We start from the raw sequence: 27,582 nt of genomic DNA on the forward strand, positions 1-27,582 counted from the left end.
CGGAAGAAGTACGTCTGTTCACTTCAAACGTCGTGGTCAGAATGAAGCTGTGAGCCTGCGTGAGATACTAATGCAGCGTCCTGATTGGACTTTTGCGGAATAGTGCTATCCGATTGGTCCATTCGAATTTTCTTGTAATTCCCGCTCAAAATGAATTTAAGCCATGGTGTTGCGATCGGGGGTGTAGATTTATTATCGTTCACAAGTATATTTTTGAAGGCCCGAATATATGTGCCTTCGTAGAAATCTAGATCAACTGTGGACTTGACTTTGTGAAAAACTCTTGCGGTCTCCTTGTCTGTCCTATATAACCAAGAGAGCAATCACCACATGGAACGATAATAAATCTACACCCCAGATCGCAACACCATGGCTTAAAGGAGAAGACATCTTCATTCCAGGTATCCCAATTATCACTGAAGAAATGCCATTCACTTTAAAGCAATTACAGTTCCCGATTTTTTTTACTTTTGCCATGAAAATCAACAAAGCGCAAGGCCAGTCATTAGCAGTGGCAGGTATCAACCTACTTGAGCCCTGTATTTCTCACGGACAGCCTTACGTCGCCTGTTCGCGTAATGGTAATCCCAAAAATTTGTATATCTACATACCAGATGGGAAAACAAAAAATATTGTGTATCCACAAGCGATTGCCTGAAGTTTTTAGCTAAAATATTTAAAAATAAAAGTAAATTTTTCTTACTTGATGCAGACATTTTTTTGATTAAAAAAAAATAAGTTTTTCAATTTTTTACGGGGCGGGCAACGTCGCCGGGTATCAGCTAGTTCTTTAATAAAACGAAAAGCAAACAGTGTTCCATTTAACAAACTTTCTCCTTTTTGACTTTCTTGCAGATCCTTCATCGATTCTGTCCCTCTTCAACATCCAACAATAAGCAAGATTTTTTGGGTGTCTACGAGCAGTTCGTGCAGGATATATTCAGTCCCAGGAACAAACATTTCTCCGCTCTGGCCAAACTCTCACAATCTAATGCTTTTGCTTTGCCCGACTGTTCCACTCACATAGAAAGCAAGGCATTTTTGTGTACCCAGCTTGTTGTCATAATAGTATTCCTATAAGTTTGAAGTCACCACAGATAAGCCATTTGTGTAACGCATACTGAATATTTCTTAACATTTCTTTCATGTTCTCGAATGCCTCTTTCATTTGAAATAAAGGGGCCACATTAATGGACCCATATACATTCCCATTAGGCAGTAACACGCCTTTGAGACTACTCTTGGAGGAGTCTTGTGCAATGCCATAGAAGTGCATCAACTTGTTTATGTTATTGCAGTAAACCAATGAATCTTTCTTTGAGAATAAAGGAAGTAGTTCTTTTTCTCTGTGTGTGTACCAAGAAAAATGTGTTCCTGGTGCCAGAAGATTCTTGCTTTTAAGCCGGGAGCCAAGTAGTTCTGCAGATTCCTTAGGCAAGTTCAGATCACGTACTAGATCATTAAGTTCACTCTGGGAGAACCGTTGTGAATTAAAGTCATCTTCATGCTCATAGACATCATCACTATCATTTTCTGAGATTGCAGCATTTTCACATTCAACATCGTCTGCCACGTTTTGTAAAGCAGCTGGAGGAACAGGGGCAGGCACTTCTTGTCCATGTGGAACTGGCTTAATGGCTGAAGGAATGCTGGGATACACAATTTTGTTCTTATTTTTTACATTGCATCCCTGTACAACATTAATTAAGCAGAAGTAACAGTCATTAAGGTGGTCTTTAGGCTCCCTCTGAATTACAAACGGCATGCACGTTTTCTTTCCTTTTGTCCATAACCTTAACCTTTCAACACAATAGCGGCAAACTTTCTTTGGCGCCCATGCCTTATCTTGATCACCTAGTTTTATTTTAAAATAAGCATAGTAAGCTCAGGGCCGTCTTAAGAACATCATGGGCCCCCTGGCCAAGTGATTTTTCTGAGGCCCCACCTTAGAAATTCTCGATAAATTTTACTCATCTTTCTGAAGCCCCTCTCCTAGTGAGGTCCCCGAGCCGTGCCCGAGTGGGCCCATGCGTTAAGACGGCACTGAGTAAGCTTTCTTCACAAAGTCTGTTATATCCGTTCTTTGCTTAAGCACTACAAAATTTCCGCAATTGTTCCGCACGGAAGAATTCCGTGCCCCCCCCCAATAGATCGGTCTTGGCTTGGGTACGCTCCTGCTCAGGGGCAGTCCCATTCACTTTGGTAACAATACGTGAAATGAGATTGTAATAATTAGAGCCCGAATTTTCCACTAAAAAATGGCAAAATATGAACTAAAACTGATACAAATTATGTTAAAGAACAAATGACCACGCAAATAATGAAATAACGTTCGTAAATGCATCTTTTCTATTTAACTCCGTGCATATTCATTTGCAAAAAAATATTCTCATGCAAATGACTTTCAACTTACTTCATGTATTTTATTAAGGAATTTCTAGTTACTAGTACTGTAGCTGCTCTCTAATAGAAAGAAAAAATTGCTCCACAAAGAAGCAAACTACACGTGCACACAAGTAACAAAGCATGAATAATGTCGAAAAATGGGCGGATTTTTCTCCCGAGAGATTTTACTTTGTACTTGAAAAAGAAATGACAAGCAAATAAAGCACCCAGGCTTCGGATATGGTCCATTGTGGTTAGAAGTTCCTTGGAGTTGAGCAGCCAAACATCAAACTATTTCAAAATGTCGAATTTCCGATTCCATGGAAAATGTTGACAGATCCATAGGAAGTGAGCATGAATGTAACAGTTCAGACTTTTAATTGTTAAGTTATTCGTCTAAACCGCTTTGGTGACACGAAATTCTATGAAAAACGTCTCATACTCTTAGAGAATCAACTGCTTTGAGATCAAAAATCAATTTCATCACGAGAGTTCTGTTCATTCGTTAATATTAGAACGAAATTATCTCAAAGACGTTCCAATGCAGATAAAGCAGCAATTTACAGTAATTTTATGTCCTTACAGACTAAAAAGTGAAAATTCGTTTATAACCAGAAGTACGTTACAACGAAAATTTTGCTGGTGGTTGGGAGCTGTCGTTATAACGAACTTTTGTTGTATTATGAGCAATATTAATTTGAAAAATTATAAAAATTTAATTAATCTTCCGCACAACTTGAAAATATGCACTTATTCTGAAAATTCTTCAATTACATACATTTATACACACATTAATGCTAAAAATAGGTTAAAATATGTAAATGCAACAAACAGGACTAATCATGAGAAATTTATAAATAGTGCAAAAAAAAAATCAAAAAGGCAATTTCCCTTCCCCCGCTGGGTGACCTTTCATTAAATTAAGTTGTATAATAACCAAGAATGGCCACTAAAGCAGTGTTTTCCAAAATGTGAAATATTGCTCCCTGGGGAAGGGGACGATGCAATAGTCCAGAGGGTCGGAAGAAGCTATGGGTTTAGTATAGGATCCTATGGGTGGACTTGAGTTGGAAGCGATGAAAAAGACTTTTTTTTTTTTTTTTTTTTTTTTTTAAAGAAGGGCTATGGAACAGAGTTTGGGAAACTTCTCATTGAAGCAGCAGTTCTCAACCGGTGCTCCCGGGAACTCCGCAGCCACTCGAAAAGAAAAGAAAATACGTAAGAGCCTCATAATTCCTGCTTTACTCGGGGCCCTGCCTGTATACACTTCAATTAATCGATGTTTTCACTTCGATTCGAACTCTCAAGTCTTTGGAAAACAGCACCATTTCTATCAATCGAATCACATAATTTTTTAATTGGTAAAAACGCGCCACTGAAATACAGTGCATTCCGTTTTTCAAAAACTCATCATGAAGAAACGTTGTAAGGGGAAAAACGCTTCAAATGGGAAATCTCGATGATTATTAGTGATAAATGGAACACGTAAGTAAATCGTACTAAACGGAAAAACGTTCCAAGCTAAGCGGGATCGACTGTAATTTCTCATGCATATTTTTTACTGAAAAAGCCATAAAATTTAAGATGATTGACCAGTTCAATGGCTTTTGACAGCTACTAAAATAATTATTGAATGGACTATGTTATGGTGATAGCCAGGGCCGTAACTAGGATTTTTGCATACTGGGGCAAACATGGTTTTGCCGCCCCTGCATTCGATAATTTTATAACGTGTTCTTTGTTCCCACCTAAAACTGTCGCCCCCAAAATTTTGCCTCCCGGGGCAGTTGCCCCCCTCTAGTTCCGGCCCTGCTGATTTCAAACATGTTCACTATCAGTTCTTTCTTTAAGAGAAAAATCTTTCAACAACGGAACTCAATACATCATCTACTTTTTGCTTAGATATAAAAACCAAAAGCACAACAAAAACGTCGTGTAGGACGTTTTACATAAGGTTTAAATAACACTTTTTTTCTGCTAAATCTTGAAATGATACTTGAGACTTTAGCAACAGTATAATGTTATGATAGTTTAATATTTCTTCTCCAGCATAATTTTGAATCAAAACGACAGATTTTTTACAAAAACTTTTTTGGGGAAACGTTTGTGGGAAAGGGAAAATTACGATTTTCGCAGTTATACGACGCGTCCATTATTTGAGCCGGAGCCACCCCCCCCCCCCATCTCTCCCCAACATTTTCGATAAGTTTACACCTATGTGCACGAAGTGCAAAAGTCGCTCCCAAAATGAAATGGACTCACTGCTATATTCACAGACAGATTCCAGCATCGAAACCGTCGCTTCCAAATTTGCGAAATGTTCTTGATGAAGCGGTCAACTTTGTCAAGGTGAATCCTACCAACTCCAGGTTGTTTAAATTATTGTGTGAAGACATGGACAGCCTTCGCAATGCTTTGCTTTTGCACACGGAAGTTAGGTGGTAGCTGATGTTGCTGTTCAAACTTCGGCACGAAGTAGCTTTTTCTTTTCAGAAGGGTTTGAAACACTTCAAGATTTCTTGTCACAAGCTGAGCTAAATTTAACAGTCTGCCACTTGGAAGGATTAAAAGGCTTCAAAGATCAAAATGGCTTCATTGTTGATTCCAGAAAAGGAGAAATCGCTAGAGCTCGCATCAGATACCCCTCTAAAGATCCTCTTCAATGGTGGAATGGTGAACCTAGTCAGTTTTTGGGCTTGCCGCGGTGACGAATACGTTGAACTTTCTAGAAAAGCCACAATGTTTTTGTTGCCGTTTTTGTTAGCACTGAGCTTGTTGAATGGGCATTTTCTTCGTATACTTGCATAAATACTAATTAATTCAATTTGCTTCCATATTTTTTTTTTTCCGCATCTGCGGATTTGAGTTTGTATTTACCCTCTTTTGAGCTTAATGTCTCAAAACTTCGTATTTCAATACAGTCCCAAAAACTTCATATTAATTTTTTTCCCAATCTTTGTGTTGATTTGTTTGCTCACGTGGAAAATAAAAAAAGCTAAATAATGAAAAAATAGACCATTTAATTTAATTCAACATGTACCTTTTTTTGAAGTTTTTCAAAAACTAATGGGTAAAACAGATTGGGGGAGGGGGAGTCCGGAGGTTTTGGGGGTAAGCGGAAAGGAACTGAGCCAGTTGGGGGTACGCGAACGGAAAAAGATTGGGAACCACTTTTCTATAAGAATATTCCCCAGTAATTTATGAAAGTAGTCCTTCCAGAGAATATTCTCAAGGATATACGTAACTATATGATAAATAACAGGAGAGTATTCTCCTCAAGAACTTATAAGAATATTCTCAAGTTATTTATTATAGTAGTCCTACCAGAAAGTCCTGAAAGATTATAATCGAGAATTTTGCATCTTTAATTTAGACGATATCTTGGTTGCTTCTCCAGACGAGCAAACTCATATCCGAAACTTACGTGAAATATTCAGTCGACTTGACCAATACAGACTGCCCATAAATGTGTCAAAATGCGTATTTGGTGTCCCGACCATCAAATTCTTGGTGTATGAAATTAGTGTTGAATTGTTTTCCTTTTTTTTTCCTCTCCATGCACGTGCGGGAACCGGTTGTTCCGACGCTATATGCAAATCGGCGGCGGCGTGCTCTCACCCTCGGGAGCACGGATATATAGACTGGTTTTTTCTCTATATGTGCAATGTCTGTTTTTTTTTTTCAAGTATGTATGTCGGGATTCGATTTGTCTCTTCCCTTTTGATTGCCGGCCGCATTTTCTGATGAACGTAAATGATTTTTTTTTTGCAACTTTTATAGAATAAAGGTTCAAAATGAACTTCCGATCGTTGTTTTTCTTTCTTCAGCTCAGTCAACACGCTCTGCCCCCAACAAGGGTTATGGGCCCAGAGCACGTTTTTGACTGAGTTGTTGAAATTAGGGACTTGAAAAATTTTGAAAATGACGTCGGATGGTAGCATCTTTGCTTATTCAAAGTATCGACCATCATCGACAATTATCGTCATTGGAAATTCAACACAGATGTTGCTGATGAATCACGGACTGTTTGGTTTTGTGGATGGTTCTGAACCAGAGCCTTCATCGGAAGCTACACGTAAAGAAATATCGCAATTCAACGCAAAGAGGGATAAAGCGCTCTCAGTCATATGCCTGAGCATAGAGGATGAATTGAAAAACCTCTTATTAGAAACCACAGATCCGAGAAAGGTTTGGGAAGATATAGAGCAAGCCTATGTGAACCGAAAACACGAGCAACAGTGGCAGCACTTAGAAGCGAATTCATGGGAATAAAATTCATGCCGTCTGAAACGATGTCTATGTACGTCGGCAGAATTTTCAAAGCTGTCAACGATTTGGAACTAGCCGGACGAAAGGTGCCCGATGATGAAGTGGCGTTTCAACTTCTAGCCCATTTACCGCAGGCGTATGACAACGTGGTGATGCAGTTGTATCAATTTCCAGATGGAGAGTTTACATCAGCGAAAGTACGCGAAGTGCTTTTGTCCGAGTACGATAGAGTTCAACATCGTGAAGATGAGATGACCTCTTAAGATACAGCGTTTGGTTCTACGGAATGTCGAAAATCATCCAAGAAGGTGAAATCAAGATTCAAGGACTCGAGAATGTGCTACAAATGTGGCGCCATCGGACATATCGCGAGAAACTGTAAAGAACGGGAAAACTGTGATTAGCAGCAAAATGAAGAAAAACAATCTTCAGTGTGTGGACAATAGTGAAAGTGGTGCATTGTATGCGTCCGCGATGATATCAACGTCGAAAAGGTGTGCAGTGGCTAATTAATACAGCCGCGACTGAACATTTTTGCAACAACAGAACCTTTTTCTCAACTTTTCGAGAAATCCCGGATGGCGAAGCTATCATTGCAGAAGGAACGACAAAGGTTCTTGGATCCGGTGATGTTAAAATTGAGATACGTAGGACAAAAGGTAATGTAGAACTTTTGTTGCAAAATGTTTTGTATGCTCCGGGTACGTGCCGAAATTTAATTAGCGGGAGACTAATAGATATTGCGGGTTACAGAGCTCGCCTAGGTGATCGAAAAATTGATGTTTTCAAAGCAAATGGAAAATTATTTTTCAGTGCTCCTTTATCTGGAAAACTTTGTTGTTAATACTGAGGTAATTAACATGAATACTAAACATGAAGCTCATTTGCTTGATAGAAACGACATGATGTTATGGCACACCAGATTCGGACATTTAAATGCTAAAGCATTAAGTCAATTTTCAAAAAGTGGCTTAGTATACGGGCTTGATAAACTACGCGGGAGAATTTAAAATTGTGATACATGTATGATGTCTAAAGCAAAACGCGCATCATTTGAAGGAGTCGATAAAGTTCAAACTACCGATATATTAGAATTATGTCACATGGACTTATGGGGACCGGCGCCCGTATTATCAAAAGGAGGAGCCACGTATTTCTATACTATAATTGACGATTTTTCCCGGTATGCAGTTGTGTATAAATATTGAAACACAAAAATGAAGTTTTTATCTGTTTCAAATCCTATCGCGCTAAAATCGAACGGCAAACGGGGAAAAAAATCAAACGGATTAGATCCGATAATGGGTTAATTTTGTGCTAAATATTTCGAGACATATTTGAGAGAGAATGGAATAAAAAGCGAAAGAACGAATATCTATCTACTCTCCAAAAATGAACGGTATCGCGGAACGATATAATCGAACCCTCATGAAAGGAGTCGGGTCCTTGTTGCTTCAAGGAAAATTTTCGAAAGACATGTGGGCTGAATTAGTAAATACACAGAACTATTTACGAAATAGATTCCCACATAGAACTTTGAAAGGGAAAGCGCCCTTGAACGTTTTCAGTGGCAGAAAATTTTCCGTCAGACATTTGAAAGTCATAGGAAGTTTGGCTTACGTCTTCATTCCTAAAAGATATAGAGACAAACTAGATAGCAAAGCGGAAAAGGAAGTGTTGGTGGGCTATGCAATAAAAACAAAAGGATATGGAGTTTGGATTTTGAAAACCGACAAGGTTATTGAGACGAAGCATGTAAAATTCAACGAATTTTATGGGTACAGAAATTCAAAGAATCTCAAAAATGTCGTGAAAATCCTTTGATTAACTTTTATAATAATTCAGATGTAGAAATAGGAGATTCTGAAGAGGACATAGAAAATCAGAAAATGCAATATGACGGAAACGTGAAATGGAAAAGGGTTGTAAAAACAAGAAAAAAGGGCGATACAGCGGGCAGAAAAGATGTCTATTACTATCCTGAAGAAAATATCCGACTCAGAAGTAAAAATGATGTACAAAAATATTGTGAACGAAAAGGGATCAGCATAAACTTAGACGATTTTGATTTCAAAGGGGATACAAAGCGAAAAAATGACGTTTATGATGACGCATCGAATGAATCGGATACGAACATCGAAGCTCACTGTGTCAACATAAAAATCCCTAATTCCTACTTTGAAGCGAGAAATTCATCACAGAAGGACGAGTGGCAAAACGCAATGAAAGATGAGATCGAAACACTAAAATCGCGGGAGGTATACGATGTAGTCCCAAAACCTGACGATCGAAAAATTTTGGGAAACAAATGGGTGTACACAATCAAAAAGGACGAATTCGATAACATAAAACGTTATAAAGCACGACTAGTGGCACAAGGTTTTCGACAAGTCGAAGGGGTCGATTATTTCGATGTTTATTCACCGGTAGTGAATTTCACATTAGTTAGATTATTCATGATCATTTCAATTATTTTGAAGGGTTGGATTCATAGACATTTAGACATAAAAAATGCATATTTGTACGGTAAACTCGACAATGTTGTGTGTATGAATCAACCACAGGGTTTTTAAATTTCAGGTTTTTAAGATCATGTTTTGAGACTGAAAAGGGCATTATACGTAGGGTGACCATACGTCCCGTATTTCCCGGGATAGTCCCGGTTTTCTTCCTTTTTCTAGCCGTCCCGACTTTTTGACAAGTGTCCCGGTTTCTCCCGTTTTCTACATGACGCCTACTTGGAGTTTTATTCTTTATTGAAGTCAAAGATTGAAGAAATTTTTGAACTCATAAATTATATTATGATAATTACAACTACAAATAACATTATTCTCCCATATTTGGTTTGGTGAACGTTTTATTTTGTGGAATCCACAGCAATTAGCAGTAATGCTTCGTTTCCCGCCATTGCGATTTTTCCGTAATTTCAGCAATATTTCGCAACATTGTTCACTTTTGGCGATGTCCCGTATTTTCCTGTATTTGGAATCTGAATGTCCCGTATTTCTTTCGAGGAAATATGGTCAGCCTAATTATACGGTCTACATCAGGCCGGAAGACAATGGTTTTTTGAGTTGAACAAAACATTTTTAGAACTATGTTTTGAAATATTGTTAAATGCAAATTGTATATATGTATATAATTGGAATGTTATTATATTAGTATATGTTGATGACTTGGCGGTATTTGCCAAAAATGAGAAAAATATGAATATTGTGATAAGTTTGTTAGAATCAAAGTTTGAAATGAAAAATTTGTGTTCAATTTCATGTTTTTTAGGAGTACAATTCGAAAATGTTGGAAATAAGTTAATTATGCATCAAAAAGGTTAAATTCGTTGCATTCTCTCAATATACAAAAATATTCCCAAATGTAAATCGAATATTCCATTAAGTACAGGTATTGTAATTCAGCGGTGTCAAGAATGATTTCTTAATCACTGATGTTCCATATGGAATTTAATCGGGAGTCAAAAACAATATTGTGAAAAACCATCTGTTATTCTTTGGAAATTATTATATCAAGTATTTAATTACGTTGTTAATACAGCTCATTATTGCATCAATTTAGATCATAGTAAGAATATGGACTTGATTGCATATTCAGATGCAAGTTGGGCGTCTGATAGAGATGATCGTCGTTCCATGAACGGATATGTTATTTTCTTAAGGGGTGTTCCGATTTCGTGGGAATCGTCGAAACAAAAATCTGTAGCGATTTCAACTATGGAAGCGGAGTTTGTAGCATTATCGGAGACAGTCAAAGAAGTTATTTGGTTGTACCGAATTTTGAAAAATTGTGAAAAATTGAATTTACCGTTGCATATTCCTACTATTTATTGTGACAGAGTGCGATACATTTTTCAAAGAACTGTGTTGAAAATCGACGAAGTAAACACATTGATATTAGATTTTTCTTTGTAAAAGATTTGTTAAAGAAAAATGAATTTGTATTATCACATGTATGTGGAAAGAAAAATGTCGCCGATATGTTAACGAAACCTATGGGTAATGAAAAATTACGTTTTTATTGCAAATATTTATTTTCGATGTAACAAAAAAAAAGAGGAAAAAGGGGTGTTTTGTTGGGTTGTTTTCCTTTTTTTTTTCCTCTCCATGCACGTGCGGGAACCGGTTGTTCCGACGCTGTATACAAATCGGCGGCGGCGTGCTCTCACCCTCGGGAGCACGGCAGGGTTTAAGCTAGATAAAAAAAATTCTTTTCGCAAAAAAGCGGAATAGGGAGAAAAGCTTTAGCAAAATGCTACAATGCTAATGTAATGATTGATGGTTGGATGCCTACTCGTTCCGTACCTCCTATACGCATTTTTGCGAAAGTGGCTAACACTTCTTTCGCATTCTAAGATCTTTCGCATTTTTCGAAAAATGCGACCGTAGCTTAACCCCTGGAGCACGGATATACAGACTGTTTTTTTTCTACATGTGTGAGATGTCTGTTTTTTTTAAGTATGTATGTATGTCGGGATTCGATTTGTCTCTCGCTTTTGATTGCCGGCCGCATTTTCTGATGAACGTAAATGATTTTTTTTTTTTTTTTTTGCAACTTTTATAGAATAAAAGTTGAATAAAAGAGTTCAAAATGAACTTCCGATCGTTGTTTTTCTTTCTTCAGCTCAGTCGTAGTTTGTAGTGACCATCGCCCATTGATGTATGCCTTCAAGCAAGACCCGAACAAAGCTTCGCCTCGACAACTACGGCATTGAATTATATCGCAGAATTTACTACTGATATCAGGTATATTCCCGGACCAAATAATGTAGTTGCTGACACTTTGTCACGTATTGCAACTATTACTTCTCCATCACCAATCGACTACGATGCGATTGCTGACTCCCAATGTGACGATGAATTACGTGAACAAAGCTCATCATTGAAAATCGTTAAACTTCGTTTGCGGACAGTAATATAACAAAGCACTTGTTTTGTGACATTTCCATGGGACACATCCGTCCTTATATTCCAGAATCACACAGAAGACAAGCTTTTGAATCACTCCATACGCTTTCTCATCCAGGTATCAAAGCTACTACCAAGTTGGTTTCTCAATGCTTCATCTGGTGCAACATCAAAAAAGATTGTCAGACGTCGACCATTGCATGCCAACGTTTGAAAGTTCACAGACACACTTGTTCCGCTCTGGCCAAGTTCAAAGTACTGAACAATCAATCTCGACATAGTTGGCCCACTGCCATTATGCTAAGGCTCACGGTAGCTCTTAACGATGATAGACAGATATTCCAGATAGATCGAAGCCTCACCTATGCCAGACCAAACTGCCAGTGTGGTGGTGCCTGTCCTGCTGGAAAATTAAGTAATCCGAATCGGTTTCTAACAGTGGGAAAAGCCAATCTTGACAAACACTGAAGTGGCGGCCAAAGAAAGAGCATTAGCACTACCTGTCAGCAACTGCGTGAAGCTCAAGATTTCCCGCTTTCGACCTTGGGATGCACTGTATTCCATCAAAACGAATTAAAAGCTGAATAGTTACAATTTTTTAAAATCTGATTATTTTTTTTAAACACCCTGTATATTTTGCACCTCAAACTTTTTTCTTAGTTTCAAAAACAGAATTGGGGGTTGTCATGATTGTGGAATCTGGTTTACAAAGATGTTTAGAAAAAATCAAATTGAATTTTCAACATAAGTTCTTCATTATTTTCTTGAAAAAGAAAATGCCATTTTAGAATCCTGTTGTGACCACACTTTAACATAGCCTCTTACATAGAGATACTGTCTAGGAGTCTCATAGTAGGCATTAACATTGCTCACCAGATATCTGGAACAAGGTCCATGTAACTCCAAAAAGATGTTCAGTTGTGTATGTATGGTTTGTTGCAATTTTGAAATCCACACATATACTTTGCACTCATGGGCGGCTCAAGACAAAATCTCTACCCAAGCTGGACCTATTTTTTTGCCCCAGACCACCTCCAATTAAAAAAAAAAAGCCTTTGTTTCAATCATTTCGTTTTGATTTGTTCATAGGAACAGTGATATTTTATGTCATAACTATCATGTCAAATTTTTTTTCGCCCTTTTACCTTGGATTTGGTGCTCCTCTTGAGCAGGTAGAAATCATTTTCCCATTTCTTTTTGCCCTTTTACCTCGGACTTGACACCCCCCTCCTAGAGCAGGCACAAATAAGTTTTCCTAATTTCTTTGGAATTTCCACTTATGAACCCCCCCCCCCCCCCGATATGACCCGCCTCCTAAAGGGGGCAGAAAATCATTTTCTGTAATTTCTTTCATCTTTCTACGTCAGATTTGGTGCTTCTATGAGGGGGGGGGGAAAGCAGAAATAATTTCCCTTATCTTTTTTTTGCCCTTTCTACCTCAGACTTGGTTCTCTTCCTACAGTGAGCACAAGTAATTTTTCCTAACTTTTTTTTTACTCTCTTCTAGCGCACCCAGTGTGACCAAGCTGCCACTGGTTGGACTACTAGGAAAGTCTGGCAAGTCGGGAGACGTACGACTGATCAGGGGTGCCAAAGTGCATGGGTTTTCTCATGTGAGAGAGGGAGAGCACATTTTTGTTTCTTCTCGTTTGGCAGGTAGGAACGTTTTAGCTAGAGGTTTAGCTAAACAGTAGCAAGTCGGGAAAAAGAGGCATGACAATCCTCTGCCTCAAAATCTTTCAGACATGAAAAAACACCTTCGATTTCTGTAATACTCCCTACAACACAGGAAAACACTCTTGCACTCTTTAGCAGAAAAATTGGATGTCTGAGAGATTCTTCCATTCTTATTTTTAACAGCACAACAAAAGAGAAAGAAGGTTGTCTTTTTCTCCTGTAGGGTTAAATACAAATACAACGCCACAACAGGCAAATTGCCCAACGAGGTGGCTGACTTAAGAACATCATGGATCACCGAGCCATTTTTTGGAGGCCCTACCTACTACTACACCACCCCCCCCCCTCTGTAATGCTTGTTATGTGTAGTGCTGCCATCTGCCACTAGTTTTTCTAACTATGAGTGAAGTGTTATGATTGAATGATTTATCATTGTAGGACTGTTGCTCTCTGTGGCGAGACTTTTTAACGGGGAGATCGGCTCGCATTCGCGCCTTGAAGTTGGGAACCACAGAAAACCAACTTCAGCCAACCAGAAAGAGCTCAATTGCACTGCCCATTGATTCTTTCCTTTTCAAATAATATTATATACTCTCAAACCATTAATTTTTTTTTCTCATGTAATTTTTAATGTATATTTTATACAGTAATTTTTTTAAATACGTACCTTAAAGATTTGTTTCTAGTAATGTATATCTAACATGTTTCGACTGCCCTTATCATTTGGCGCCCTGTGCAATTGCATTGGTTTCACCGCCCCTGGTAGTGGGAGTCATAGTAAAGAATATCGTTATATCGAGTAGCATGGTTTTACTGCATTTAGAATAAAAATTGGGAAATTTTGTACTTTTTTTTTTTTTTAACTGACAGTGACAACCTTTTTACCTTTGTGAAAGAAAGATTCTACATATCTGTAATACTCAAGCTTTGTTTTTTTTACACCTCTACTAACTCGATTTTCCTTTATCAATACTGAATTATCTTTTTCATCAATTCTGGAATTCCCTTTCATTAATGCTGGAATTATCCCTTTCATTAATCTTGGAATTATATCTTTTCTTAATGCTGAAATTATCTCATTGGTGCTGAAATTATTTCTTTCATTTATTGTTGTAAGCTCTTATTTATGCCCTAATAAAATAACGGAGAGATATTCACAGTCATGTGACCTTCCAACAGATGATATTGTAGAGAATGTTCTCAGCACTGCCAAGGTGAAGACAGCTGATGTCATACTCCCTCCAATAATATAAGATTGGTGCTCTTATCACTTGTTTTAATTCTTGATGTATCTTGGTATAAAGAATGGAGTTGATAGAACTGGTTGTTGTACCATTTTGTTCCATACAATAGGTGCAAAAACTGTTTTGCTCATTAGTATCTAAATTCCTGGTAATAAAATCATGGTAATTAAAAAATTATGCTCACAGCATAAAATACAGAACTTTCATTAGAGTTTCGATTCCTTGTAATAGTCATTATTAAATTTAATGGCCAATGGGAAGAATTTAGGACAAAACTTTACTGTTTTGCATGATGTCATTATCTTTGTTCAAAAAAGCATGTTTGTTTACACCACGTCTGATTTACTGATAATGTGTGTAATATTGATCTTGGAAAAAAGGGCATTCAGAAAGTATAAAAATGGAAGAGGTGACCTTTCATCATTTGTCATTTCTAGAAGGGTGTTGGAGAAAGTGATAAGTTCCATAATAAAACAGAAGTTGAATCTAGGTTGGCATAACATTGTCCCAAAATCATTTTGTGAGTATGTCAGCAATGTATGCAAGGAGACAGCTGTCCCCCGATAGAAGGGTCTAGGCTAGAGATCAATGTAGGCATGTATGGTACATTCAATGCCAGTTGTTGCAGTTTTTAATAGAGAAGGCGATATCAAATTTATATGTGTGTGATGGGGGGGGGGGGATAAAGTGCTCAATAATGTTCAAGTGGAAGATGCGAAAGTCTTAAAACAACATAAAAAATATGTGCTCACCAAGCACCAGGGCCAGATTTTTTTTATATTATAATTTCACAAACATATAATACACAGAAACAGAAAAAAAGAAAAACACAAATGCAGGAATATAATATATAATACACACATATATAATACAAATTGTGGCCTCAAGGGACTGAAAAGTCCTAATTTATATCATTTACTTATAAAACATAATTTTTTTCCATGGCATTATTTTGTTCCATACTAAATATGTTTAATATTTATTTTGTTTATTAGTGTTTAAAATCCTTGTAATAAAGCCATTATTGAATTTAATGACCAAATCTATTGGATCTTGAAAGTTTGAAGTACATTATGCCCTCACAGTGAAGCAATTCCAAGATATGTCCTCTTCTTAATATCCTCTGTACCTGTACAGAGAGCTTTGACTGATAACATGTTCTGCCCCCCACATCAATAATCTGCCAGTGGGTGGAGGCTCATATTCTGATGACAGAAGGGGGAGAGACAGTTCTTCCTTTCACTTCCAGGTAGTATACGATCATGTTTACAGTATAAAATACAGAAAACTAGTTTTTTTCTTCCTTGTTTTGTTATGTCTGTTAGGGGGGAAGCATTTATCAGCTCACACAATGGGGGAAAAAATATTCTTAAAAATAGGTGATTTTTAGAAGGTTTAAGTGATTTCCACCATGGCAGTTATTATTGCAGATAAGAAAAGTTTTAAAAACTGCTACAAGGGGTTTAAAATATTTTCTTTGATGTATTTCTATTGCAGGCTTTTATCTTCAGTTTTTAAAATTATTTTTAATATACTCTTGTTTAATTTTTTTTTTTTTTTAATTTGTTCCATATTCCTTGTATTGTAAACTTGCAGAGTTTTTCTTCATAATTCATTCTTTTTAATATATATACATTGTATTAAGAAGACACCAACAAATAAGGCAAATACACGAAAAACGCAAACTCCTAATGCATTTCTACACCAACGGGTGTCGTCTTCAAAGGAAGAATACTTAACCACTGATCACACACTGACCAAGTTTCCTACTTGGATTGAATACCCAATCTTAATGCTTGGTTGCTCAGTGGAAAAAGTATGTCTGTTCTTTTATTTCTTCTGTCGTCTAAACCATGGCCCTCGCATCCTGGAGCGGGGCCCCTAGGCTGGGATCTTTTGCGGGCCCCCGTCAGACTTTTTACGGGCCACTTTTGTATTTAATTTATAGCATGAAAAAGCAAAAAATGATGAGTACTGTCCCGAGCCCCAGGGCTAGAGCCCTGTCGACCCCCCTTTGTGGGGGGCAATTGTCTGAACAGACATACTTTTTTATACATTAAGACATACATATGTACGTTAAGATTTGGTATTCAACCCAAGTGGGGAAACTCGGTCTGCGTGATTAGTGGTTCAGTATTTTTCCTCTGAAGATGACACCCATTGGTATCGAAATGCATTTAGAATTTGTGCTTTTTGTGTATTTGCCTTATTTGTTGGTGTCTTCTTAATATTCTTGGGCAAAGTTTATCAACTCTTCCATATCTATATTTTGATCCAGTTTTTTTAGTGTTTTGTTTTTTTGCCCATAAATTTGAATTCAGTATTAAAATATATATAAATTTCTGGTATTTGTTTTGAGCCCTATCATCTTTCATAACATGTGCTTGCGATTTAGTGCCAAGATAAAAGTTTCAAATTTTTTATGATTTATGGTTTTTATATATTTACTTCATGTATATTACTTAATTTTTTCACCAGAAAATCTGTATATCCCAATACAGGGTAATGGTCTGTAATTTTGGTCTTAAGAATAGTAAATTCATGTGCACGGTTCTGTTTGTACCACTAAAAAGTATGATCAATACATGTTTGTGTTGTGTGCCTTTCTCTAGTAATTTTTTCATGTAAAGGGACTCGAGATATTGTGATGTTATTCTATTTCTGTTGTACAAATCAATGTTAACATCACATCAGTCAAGCATATCTCATCAATTTGTTTATTTAAAGTTCTTGGGTATATCAAAAAGTTGTCGAAATTAGTTCTTACGCTTTGGATGTTCAAAATCAGAAAAGTCAGTGTTTATTTTCTGCCTTAGGAATACTGAGAATTTTCCAATGCTATCCACCCTCAAATGGTGCAATCAACCATTTGAGGGTGTAATGTGGTAGGCCTTCTCATGGTGCAACCTGGGTAATGTAAATTCTACCACAAGTCATAGTACTGCTTGATCATGTTTGGCGCAGCATAACGTTGATGGTCCTTGCGCCCTCGAATAGTATATTGCTGCACATATCGTAGCAAACCCCTTGGAAAAAATATATTTGTTTTTGGTGAAGTGCTGTTGCGAGTTCTCTAAAAACACTTGCTACCGCCTTTGTTATTACAATTTGACCGTACATTCTATGATCACAAATTCTTGTTTAGGTGTCTTATACCACCTCCAAAAATTGTCCCATGAATTTAGAATCACCCTGTATGTACAGTATTATGAGTAATAATATCAAATCAATGCATCAAATTTTTTGTCATGTTTGACCAAATGCCACAGATTCATCATTTGTGCAAAAACTAACAAATGCTGTTGTTAAATAAGAATCCTTAATGAATTCTAGTGACAAAGTTTGCACAGTATTGTCTAATATTTGTATGTATTCTTATTTGTAATATTTTTTATTCTCCCTCTCCCGTCTTTCCTGCTGCAGGTGGTTTCAGTACCAATCCAAATGACAGCAGAGTAATTAAGACATCTATACTAGACTTATGCCTGTGTTTAAAAGACGAGGCAGTTGCACTCGTTGATGTGATCGCTCCTCCAGATTTTATTTTGAATTCTCCTCTAGGAAACTCAGATGGTCAGGTGAGCAATAATTTTCAACTTTCTGTTGAAATAATGAACATTGTGTGTTGTTATTAATGTTATTTATATTTCAATCAAATACAAGTGACTATCTAAAAGAATACATTTTTCCAAGCACAGGATGAGACTTGGCTACGTCATGGCATGCAGCTGATTCCTATTCCTTACTTTTAGGTGAAGCAATAGCACAGTTGGCTTCTCCTTGTGAAAAAGAATAAAATTGTACAATGTGACTTAGCCAAGTCTTATGTTGTGCATAGAGGACTGACTGTACATAAAGCAAAATTGTATAATATGAATGCCACAGTGTGTCAGCCTTTTAGTCTTGCATCACAAATTTTTTTCAATACAGTGATACTTGCATCCTTCTGAGTCTTCCCCAACTTTTGCAAACTCTTTTCTGTAGTAAAGAGGTACACAATTTTCTGTAATAAAATGTACACATTCCACAAATTCAAGCATAGTCACAGGATTATTGCTAAGATGATCATATAACACTGGACAGCAATGAAATGAAATTGTCTTACATGAAAATATGTAATTCTGAATGATTTTGACCTGCTGAACATGAATATCACCATGAAAAAGTTTTATTGTCTCTGAGATACCCCATTAAGTTTTATTAGCGGTGTTATGTAGTGAAAAAGTAGTAAGGACCATTGAATAATACCAGGGAAACCTGCCAACTTTTATGCTGGCTGACTACTGTTGGACAATTACAAGTGATGTTCCTTATGTTCAGTACAAGGGAATGCAAAACGAAATATGTATCGGACGTAGATAAATAAACTGTTATGCTGTACTACATTTACTTTTCTATGTACAGGAGACTCAATAATCTGGCCATGCTCTAGTCTGGCCCATCCAGCAGTTCTGTGTTTTCTTTGAGTTATAGAAGAGGAAAACATGTCATTGCATATCTATGAGCAGCAATTTATCTTATCTGACTGGGCTTTTTCGATTTACTTCCAGTAATCTGGCAGTTTCGTTAATCAGGCACACTCTGGTCTGATATGTGTCACAGGCCTGTAGCCAGAAATTTTGTTTGCGGGGACTACTTTCATTTCGGGAGGGGGGGGGGGATCAAAGTGATAGAATAATAGATTTGGCCATTTCCCCCTTTTTTCAATCATTTTCTCCCATTTCGGGGAGAGGGTGACCAGAACCATAAACCCCCCTCCATCTCGCTACAACCTTGATGTGCCTGCCAGATTAGCGAGTCTACTGTAATGTGCTTCTGTGCCTTTGTGTTGTGCTTCTATGTACAAGGTTTGTTCAAATAGTATCCTGCCGTAACTTTTCGTGCGTAAACTGATGAAGCTAGAGGACGTGGTATGGTGCACGCATGTAGGCGATCCTAGTGTGCATATTTAAATTTTTACCTGCCTGCAGAACCTGTCAATCACTGGCAAATCGTTGATGATTGAGGAAGTGTAAGTGAACTCTGTTGTATTTTTGTTTTTGACAAAATGGCAGGAAAAACTTGAACAATGCTATTGCATTAATTTTTGTGTGCAGCTTGGTGTTTCCTGAGTGGAAACAATTCACAGGCCTTTGGAGATGAAGAAATGCCACTACATTGATAAAGGAATGGTACAACTGCTTCAAAGATTGCCGCCCATCAATAAAGAGTGAAGCACGTTTTGGAGGGCTCTCAGCATTCAGAAATGTTTGGTTATTATTGTCCTCGGGGATTTGGAATCATTGAATCATGATAAGAGAACTTGTCAACTATGGAACTATTCATTCCATTTTGACTGAAGATTTGATGTCAAAGTCATGCTGGCAGTCTTTGACTTTGGTGGTGTGGTTCATCACAAGTACGCATCACATGGCACAACCATCACAAAGGAGTACTACCAAGAGGTTGTCAGTGGTAATTGGTAGCTCCATCACAATTGATGCAGTAGCATTGTTCAAGTTTTTCTTGCCATTTTGTGAAAAATGAAAATGCAGCTGTCCTCACACATCAGCGGTCTGCCAGCAATTGGTAGCTTCTGCAGAAAAAAATTCAAGCAGGCATATTGGGATCAGTGCCGTTTTAACACATAGGACTACTCGGGCCTCAAGAAAAAAAAGGGGCTTCACAAAAACGAGATCTGGGTTAAAATTTTTCAGAGTTGTCTGGTAGAGCCTCAGAAAAATCACTTGGCCCAGGGGCCCATGATTCTTTGAAGACAGTCCTGTCTAGTATTGTCTACATCAGTGGTTCACAACCTTTTTGATATCGGGCCTGACAAATTTTTTCATGACTCGAGGGCCTGGTCTTGAGTGTAGTCATGGAAAATTTTAAATATTTCAAAAACATAAATATGTAATTATACAAACTTTTACTATAGTAATCATAAGGTATTAATAAGTAATTCTGCATTATTTATGTGATTAACTCTAATAATTAATGAAAAAATCCAATTTTTAATTACATATACATCAATGAAATGGTGTTGATTTATTTAAGTGTTTAGTGAGGGATGGTTAACGAGCTGGAAGTTTTTATTAAGAAAGATGAAATAATTGTGTTAAACATATTATTCCATACAGCTTAAAAATTCATTCTCTCTCTAATCATTGAAAATTCATATTATGCCATGGTCTATTTAGTATAATTAAATTGAGCATTTGTGTTCTTAGTTACGACATAAAATCAATGGGAAGAATCTGTGCACATAGGTGATTTTTTTTTTTTGAAGACTTACTGAGTGGCAGAAAGATGTCAGGGTAAACATTAGCTACCACGTCATCCCAGCACCTCCTAGAGATAGGCCTCTGCACTGTTTGCCATAAACGTCATTCAGACTACCTAGCAAGTTTGCCACATTTTGAAACACAGCACCCTATTTCGTTTCTTCTTATTTTGGCGTAGAATCTTCCCCGATTGGCTCACAAATACCGCATAGTGATGGTGGGAAATCGTCAATGCTGAGCCCGATCATTTCTTTTCCTCACAAAGATGATACTGGCACAAGCAGGGAATTTTTCCCCTGAATATTCTGAATGAATATGGACTACTTACTGATGTCACAAGCTGAGTGCGAAGGCCTTCTATCTCTAGGAGGTGCTGGTCCTTAGATATTTTGGAAATAAAAAAAATTAATATATAATTTAATTGAAATATCTGAATGAGGTTTCGCGAATCTCTGAATTTAATGCCATACTACCAGCACAAATTGATACTTCAATTTAAAAACGAAATACTTCAGTTTAGCAAAAATTAGAACTTTGAAAAGAGTGACTTACCATGGATTATGGCACTAATGAGACTTTTGTTATTGTTTTCTGCCCATCTTTTCGTTAATCCTGGGCTGAATTGAAGTAACAGGGAAATGGATACACAGACCTGCCAACTCTCCCGATTTAGGCAGAAGACTCTGGAGGGGGGGGGGGCCTCGGGAGAATCTCCGGATTTCCAAAGTTGGCACATCTCATACAGTCAAAAAGTTGTAAACGGTTTCTCTATTTTGTTTTTAGCACAGTCATAGTAGAAAAAGCTATTTCACAAAGATATGTGGTAGAAAAACAAAGAATAAGTCTCATTGCCACCTCATGCAAATTTGGAAATTTATTTTTTACTTTTATCCACGGAATTTTGCAAGGCTAGTAGAATTATAAGTGCTTCCCAATTCTTTGTCTGATGACAATTCAATCAATTCAAGGGTTTCTCGATATGAAAGGGCTGCAGTTTTGTATAGGGCCGTCTTAAGACCATCATGGGCACCCGAGCCAAGTGGTTTTTCTGCGGCCCTACCAGGTAAATTATAGAAAACTTCAACCAAATCTCATTTTTGTGAGGCCCTTCTCTTGAGACCCCCGGTCCGTGCCCGGGTAGGCCCATGCGTTAAGACGGCACTGGTTTTGTATTCAAGAAAAGGATTCGCGATCTACGTGTATTTTTCCCTGGGGTCCTCATGCTCCGGATATTTTTCCAAATGACAATAGCAACATCTTCAAATGTGATTCAATAACATAATCTGAGCAGAGATACTATTGACGCGTTATAACGCGTCCAAATACCTGGAATTTCGGAAAAGGACGCGTAAAAATTTTGTTCACGCGTCCTCCGGGACGCGTTCTTTCCTAGTTCTAAGAAGAAAAAAAAAGTAGAGAAAAACCTCCCAAACTTCCCCCCCTTTCTCTTTCTACCGTGTATCATGATCGCGCGACCTTGAAAAACTGGTTTTACTACTTTGTACACTACTGTATTGATATACACGCGGGTTGTTGAAGAATAAAGCCGGGTTTTCCTAGGAGCAGGTTTCCTGTGCTGCGCGCAACGTCGTCCATTCACCGATAAGAAAAGCAGCATGACTGTTTTCCTGCACAGCGCAATACGCCTCACGACAACGCTTTATCGGGCGTGATTGGCGCACTGCTTTTGGATGAGTCAAATGCGTCGTGCTCCGCGCGTTTTGCCGATGTTCTCCTCTCTCTCTCGTGTTTTCTTTCGATTCCCTTCAAACCGGAGCATGCAGACGACAGAGTAGCTGATGCCAAGGCCATGTACTATAATATAGCCGCCCTAATCTGATGCGCCACGCTAGGAAAACACAAACGCGTTTCATAATTATGTAACACGTTTCTGCCAGCGTGAAATGGTCTAATTCGTTTGACGTTGCGCAAAAAACCTATTCTTAGGGAAACCCGGCTTAAGATGAGTTATGTCTAGTTGCTTCTCTGAATAAGGGACCGTGTACCAAAGCCGCTTGTAACTCTTAATGCAGCTTTGCCGTGTACAGAAGTTTCAAATTTCCGATTTTTATTACCCTGCAGATTTTCTCCATTCCGGCTATATACGGGAAATTGCGGTACTTTCGCGACTATCGGCGGCATTCAAAGACCGCGCCTCTACAGCGTAAATTCGTCTTGTTCCTACAATATTGCGAATGCGCGGGTTTTTTTTTTTTAAATCGTAAAGGATTTGAATGCCCATTCAAATTGTAAAACCTTCCCGATATCGTGGAAAAAAACCGAATCTGTAAAAACTCCACCTTGAATATTCAGTTTTGTCATCTAGCTGCTATGCGGTAGTCACCGTTTCGAATCGCGAAAATCGGCCTTTAAGATACACCAGAATCAAATTCTTCACAGATAGTATAAAATAAATTATTTTATTCCAATATTTTAATTCTCGACAAAAATATTTTTGTATTTTTGATCTCGGGGGGGGGGGGGGGCGGTGGCGCCTTATAACCTTCCCCCAAATTTTGCTTTTGGCAAAAATCCGTGTTTGGAACTTGCGATTCCATTATGGTAATCGACTAAAAATGTGATTTTCTAATGATTTCAAATTTTGAGTTGGCTATTCCTTTGAAAAAAAACTTCTGGTTGCCACGGCGATCACACAGACCTACAATACAAATATGCATACATTGAACTTCAAATGCACCCATTACCAGTTTGGAGAATTGATGCAGGGCCACAACTGGGAGGGGCAGGCGGGCCTAGTGTCCTGCGCTCTGGAGGCACCAAATTCACCCTTTATAACTGCTGCTTCTACATTACATGGGTGTGCCAAAATGTGTAGTTGCCCCGTTTTTGAAAGTATCTAGTTGCGGCACTAGATAGATGGCACCACCTACTGAACACAAAACATGCCATATGCTGGGCACACTGTTAAGTTTCTCCAACACAAATCTCTGACATAGCTTCCATATTCATTAAAATATGTGACAGTTAATTGGCGACAGATCAGAATGGTGGACCATCAGGGAAGGAAAATAAATCATTTTACCAGGAAAACCAAAGTATGAATAGGGAATCGGAAGATAAATGTCTGAGACAGAATCTAATTTGCTTTAAATTTCATCAGAAGATATTGAAAATGCTAAGATATTTTTAATGAAATGTAAAATCAATAAGAAAGGAATTTATACATTGATTAGTAGTAAATATATAGATGTGTCTTCAACTGTTAACTAAAGTGGATCCTGCTTATAACGTTTTTCAAAAACCGTCATAAAAACTTTATAAATAGGAAAACACTTTAAACGGGAAATCTCAATGAGAATTACTTATTGTTAGGACCACGAAAATAAGTTCATAATTCTAAATGAGAGAAACGTTATAAGCGGGGTCAATTGTATATTTGTTTTAGATTTATTACATGTGCGGAATTCCATACATTAAATTCTCAGTGCTAATGAGCTATTTTTGCAAGTTTTTCCTACTAGTAGACAATAAAAGTAAATGAACCTTTGGATAGAACATGTTTTTAGAAATGAATTTTATACTTGATTCACAGATACCTTCTTCTCTTACATGGAACATGACCCACAGTTCAGTCTCAACAAAGAAATATAAGCAGGTGATCAAAAACCTGGGGCATACTGGAAAATTCATAGGGGGTGTATATACCAGTGAATTATGGGGGGGGGGGGCATGATTTTTTTCAAGATAAATTTTTTCCCAGGTAAATTAGTCCAGTGGCATCTCTGCTGAGTATGACAAACATTTTTTAGGTATTTCCACCAATCATTTTCAGCCAAAATTTGAGTTTTTTAAAAATGCTTAAACCTTATTCTAAGAATGAAACAGCGTTGTTTCTGCTCCCCTTGAGGTTTCAAATTCAACTCATTTATGGAAGGAAATATGTTGCTGAGGTATGCCAACCTGGCTACCCACTTGAAAAAAGTGGTACATATCACTTTTTATACCAATAAGAAACAATTCAACTTCCTTTCGAAGTTCATATACCCAGTGGCGTAGCCACGCAAGAGCAGAGGAAGCAATTGCTTCCCAATCAAAATTTTGCCTACATTGGCGCATATTTTTCTAAATGACTTTTAATCATGACTTTAATTAAATGACTTGAAAAAATTAATATTTTTCAAGTTATTTAATTTTCTACCTTCATTGATGAGTAAGGAAAAAAAATCTACATTTGCATCTCGTGCAGTTTCACAGTGATTGCATTTGTACTAATCCTTAAGATGCATTTGTACTAATCCTTAAGAGAAGGAAAAAAGAAAGTGGAGGTTTTCATTACCATTTTTGACAATTGTTCTCAAGCTCTTCATCTTGAAGCATATTAATATCAGCCTCTGTTCCCCACCTTTATTAAAGGGCAGAATCTTGCCCGCTTGTAGCTCTAACTTTTTTTCTCTTGCTATTGGTCATTGTCGGTAGAGCTCCTAGAAATACCTTTTCATAGGTATGAGAATATGGAGTTCACGAAATGCTCATTCTGTTCTGAAGGGCTACCAAGAGGCAGACTTAGGCACCTTTTTGAAGAAATCCAAATCACCAAAGTGATTGTGCTCTGTACAATGGACCAGAATAGGAATCGAATTCACGCTTTAACTGCTTCTTCTACATGCAAGGGGCACCAAAGTTCCGGCTTGCGCCAGGTGACTAAGTATCTAATTGCAGCCTTGTGAAGGAGGTCATCAATTCCCAGAAATTTTTCAACCTTAAGCCATTTTTCTTGCAAAAAAACCATACTTGGCTCCTACCGAATTTGGCTGGTGTCTAAATTTTTTTCTGATATTTATCCAACCTTGTATTTATTTATATTTTATGATACAAAGTGTATATTTCCTATATTTCCGCAAAATCAAATTACATTTCACTTATTTAAGATTTATTGCTTTCATATATTGAGTCATATACGGGTTTTAAATTAGAAAAAAAAACTTTTTTTTAGTTGCATAAATTTCGTAATAAAAACTTGATTTAAATATTGTCACTTTTTCAAGTACGCAAGCCAAATGGAGTTTAAATTTTTTAAAATAAATTTTAATTAGATTGAAAAAGTAAAAAAGTGGTAAGTTTTATTAATTTAATTGATATGTCTAACAGAAAACAAAATTATTTTACTACGCTTTATTGACTTATTACAGTATTACTGGACCGCAAAATACTGTATCTAGATTGTTTTTGAAAATTTTGAATAAATTATCATTGAAGAAAATGTTTAAAATGCATGAATTTATCAAAAATGTGTAACTATAACTTGCTTACTTTTCTGTAACTATATTTATATTGCTTACTTTTTCTGTCAGGAAAATGGGCGGAATCACGAGGAACTTGAACTTTTCAGTTTTTTCTTGTAATACAGCATGTTCAACTAACGGAAGGTTATACTGTATATGCACAACCGAATGTAGTCCACACACAAACCATAAAATACTGTGGAACTGCCTATCTCAACATTTGTGAGTTTTTTTTTTTTTCAGGGAAAAACAAGGAGTTACTTCAAGGGAATCCAAACAAAGCTATTCTTTATTTTCCAGAATCACAAAACCCTGTCTATAGAATATTTATTCACCAACATGATTTTATATTCCAATTAGGGATCGCCTATGGAACTGCTTCTGCCAGCGTCCCTGTTTCACTGATGGCCATCCATTAAGCACAAAAGCTCACCAAAGCACTGACCAGTGGCGTCAAAAAGAAAGTTTTCATTTCCGGTCTATAGTTTGGGGCTTCCTCTGTATGGATGGATGCCTCCAAGTGACATATTCCCCACATACGCAATACGCCCCCCCCCATTTCATATTTCTAGTATTAAAATGCAATGGTACTCGGCTCAGGGGCTTTGAAATTTCCATTCATTTCTTATTTTCTTCTTCTTATTTTTTTTTTTAATGTTTTATTTTACTACTATTCATTTGATTCCTTATCATAGGCACCGGAACTTAGGAGCGGAGGATATTTGAGTCCCACTCCCAATAAATTTTGTAATGGGGCTGAGCCTCCAGCTATCAATTTTTGGAAAAACAATGCATCTTCTGTTTTCCGCATAATATACGCTTTAGTCCCGTACATATGGGACGGCCAGCAACTTTCATCGCCCTCATCCACCCAATGTTAGTTTTTTTATGTCGCCCGAATTTTTTTTTTGAGGGGGGGGGGGGAAAGGGGCGAATTGGCTCTTAAAAAATATTGGGGGGGGGGCACTCGGGGCCAATGGGCCGGGTACGAGTTTACGCCTATGTCCTCCATCATTATAATTGGACTGCTAGAGAGTTTTAGGGGTTTTGCCGCTGGTCATAAATATCGGAAATTCCCAATCACTCACCAGTTGTTTTACTGTGAAGTAATGCGGCCTGGCCTCTGGCAAGTAGCACAAATGCAAAACGTGTGTCGGGATCATAGATCCCCTGTCCTATTGATGCATCCCTGGGACAAAGCAAGAAAGCCTCCACACAACCGAAAATTTAGGGAAAGAGAGGTGGGGTGTGGGGGCCCTACAGGAATGCCTCTTTGTTGGCTGCTAAAGACAAACAATAGTTTCTAGGGGAAAAAATAATTCAAAACGCATAGATGGCAAATGCGGATTTTTCATTCTTTTGTTCAATCATGGCTCCCCCCCTCTCAAGGGTGCGACTGACAGGGCTCCAGCTGTGGGGCCTGGGATGATTCGCATCATTTTTTGTTTTTTCACGCTATAAATTCATCAAAAATTAGCCCCGTAAAAAATCCCAGCCTTAGGGTCCTGCTTTAGGATGGGGGGGGGGGGCCCATGTGTGTTCAATATTTGTGGAAACAATTACAAATTTATGCTTAAAACAAATT

General features: G+C 37.6%; 1 protein-coding gene across 5 annotated transcripts in view; it reads left to right on the top strand.

Annotated features, from left to right (window-relative positions):
* The window catches only part of LOC149076666 (peroxisomal acyl-coenzyme A oxidase 3-like), a 390,438-nt gene that overhangs the window by 330,037 nt on the left and 32,819 nt on the right, over positions 1 to 27,582 (top strand). For 3 of the 5 annotated variants that reach the window (XR_016194088.1, XM_089244296.1, XM_089244298.1), the window contains one exon: positions 17,915 to 18,069. Coding sequence is in view for 3 of the 5 variants with exons in the window: in XM_089244296.1 (XP_089100422.1) it covers positions 17,915 to 18,069 (155 nt within the window). In the remaining 2 variants the exon portion in view is untranslated. Of the gene's footprint in view, positions 1 to 17,914; positions 18,070 to 26,066; positions 26,203 to 27,582 lie in introns of those variants that run through there. The other 2 variants (XR_016194089.1, XM_089244297.1) reach the window with 2 other exon arrangements.

The sequence above is a fragment of the Pholcus phalangioides genome, unplaced genomic scaffold (assembly GCF_987345545.1).
Source record: "Pholcus phalangioides strain wild (caught in Gottingen) unplaced genomic scaffold, Ppha-v1.0 ptg000015l_1, whole genome shotgun sequence".
Lineage (NCBI taxonomy): Eukaryota > Metazoa > Arthropoda > Arachnida > Araneae > Pholcidae > Pholcus > Pholcus phalangioides.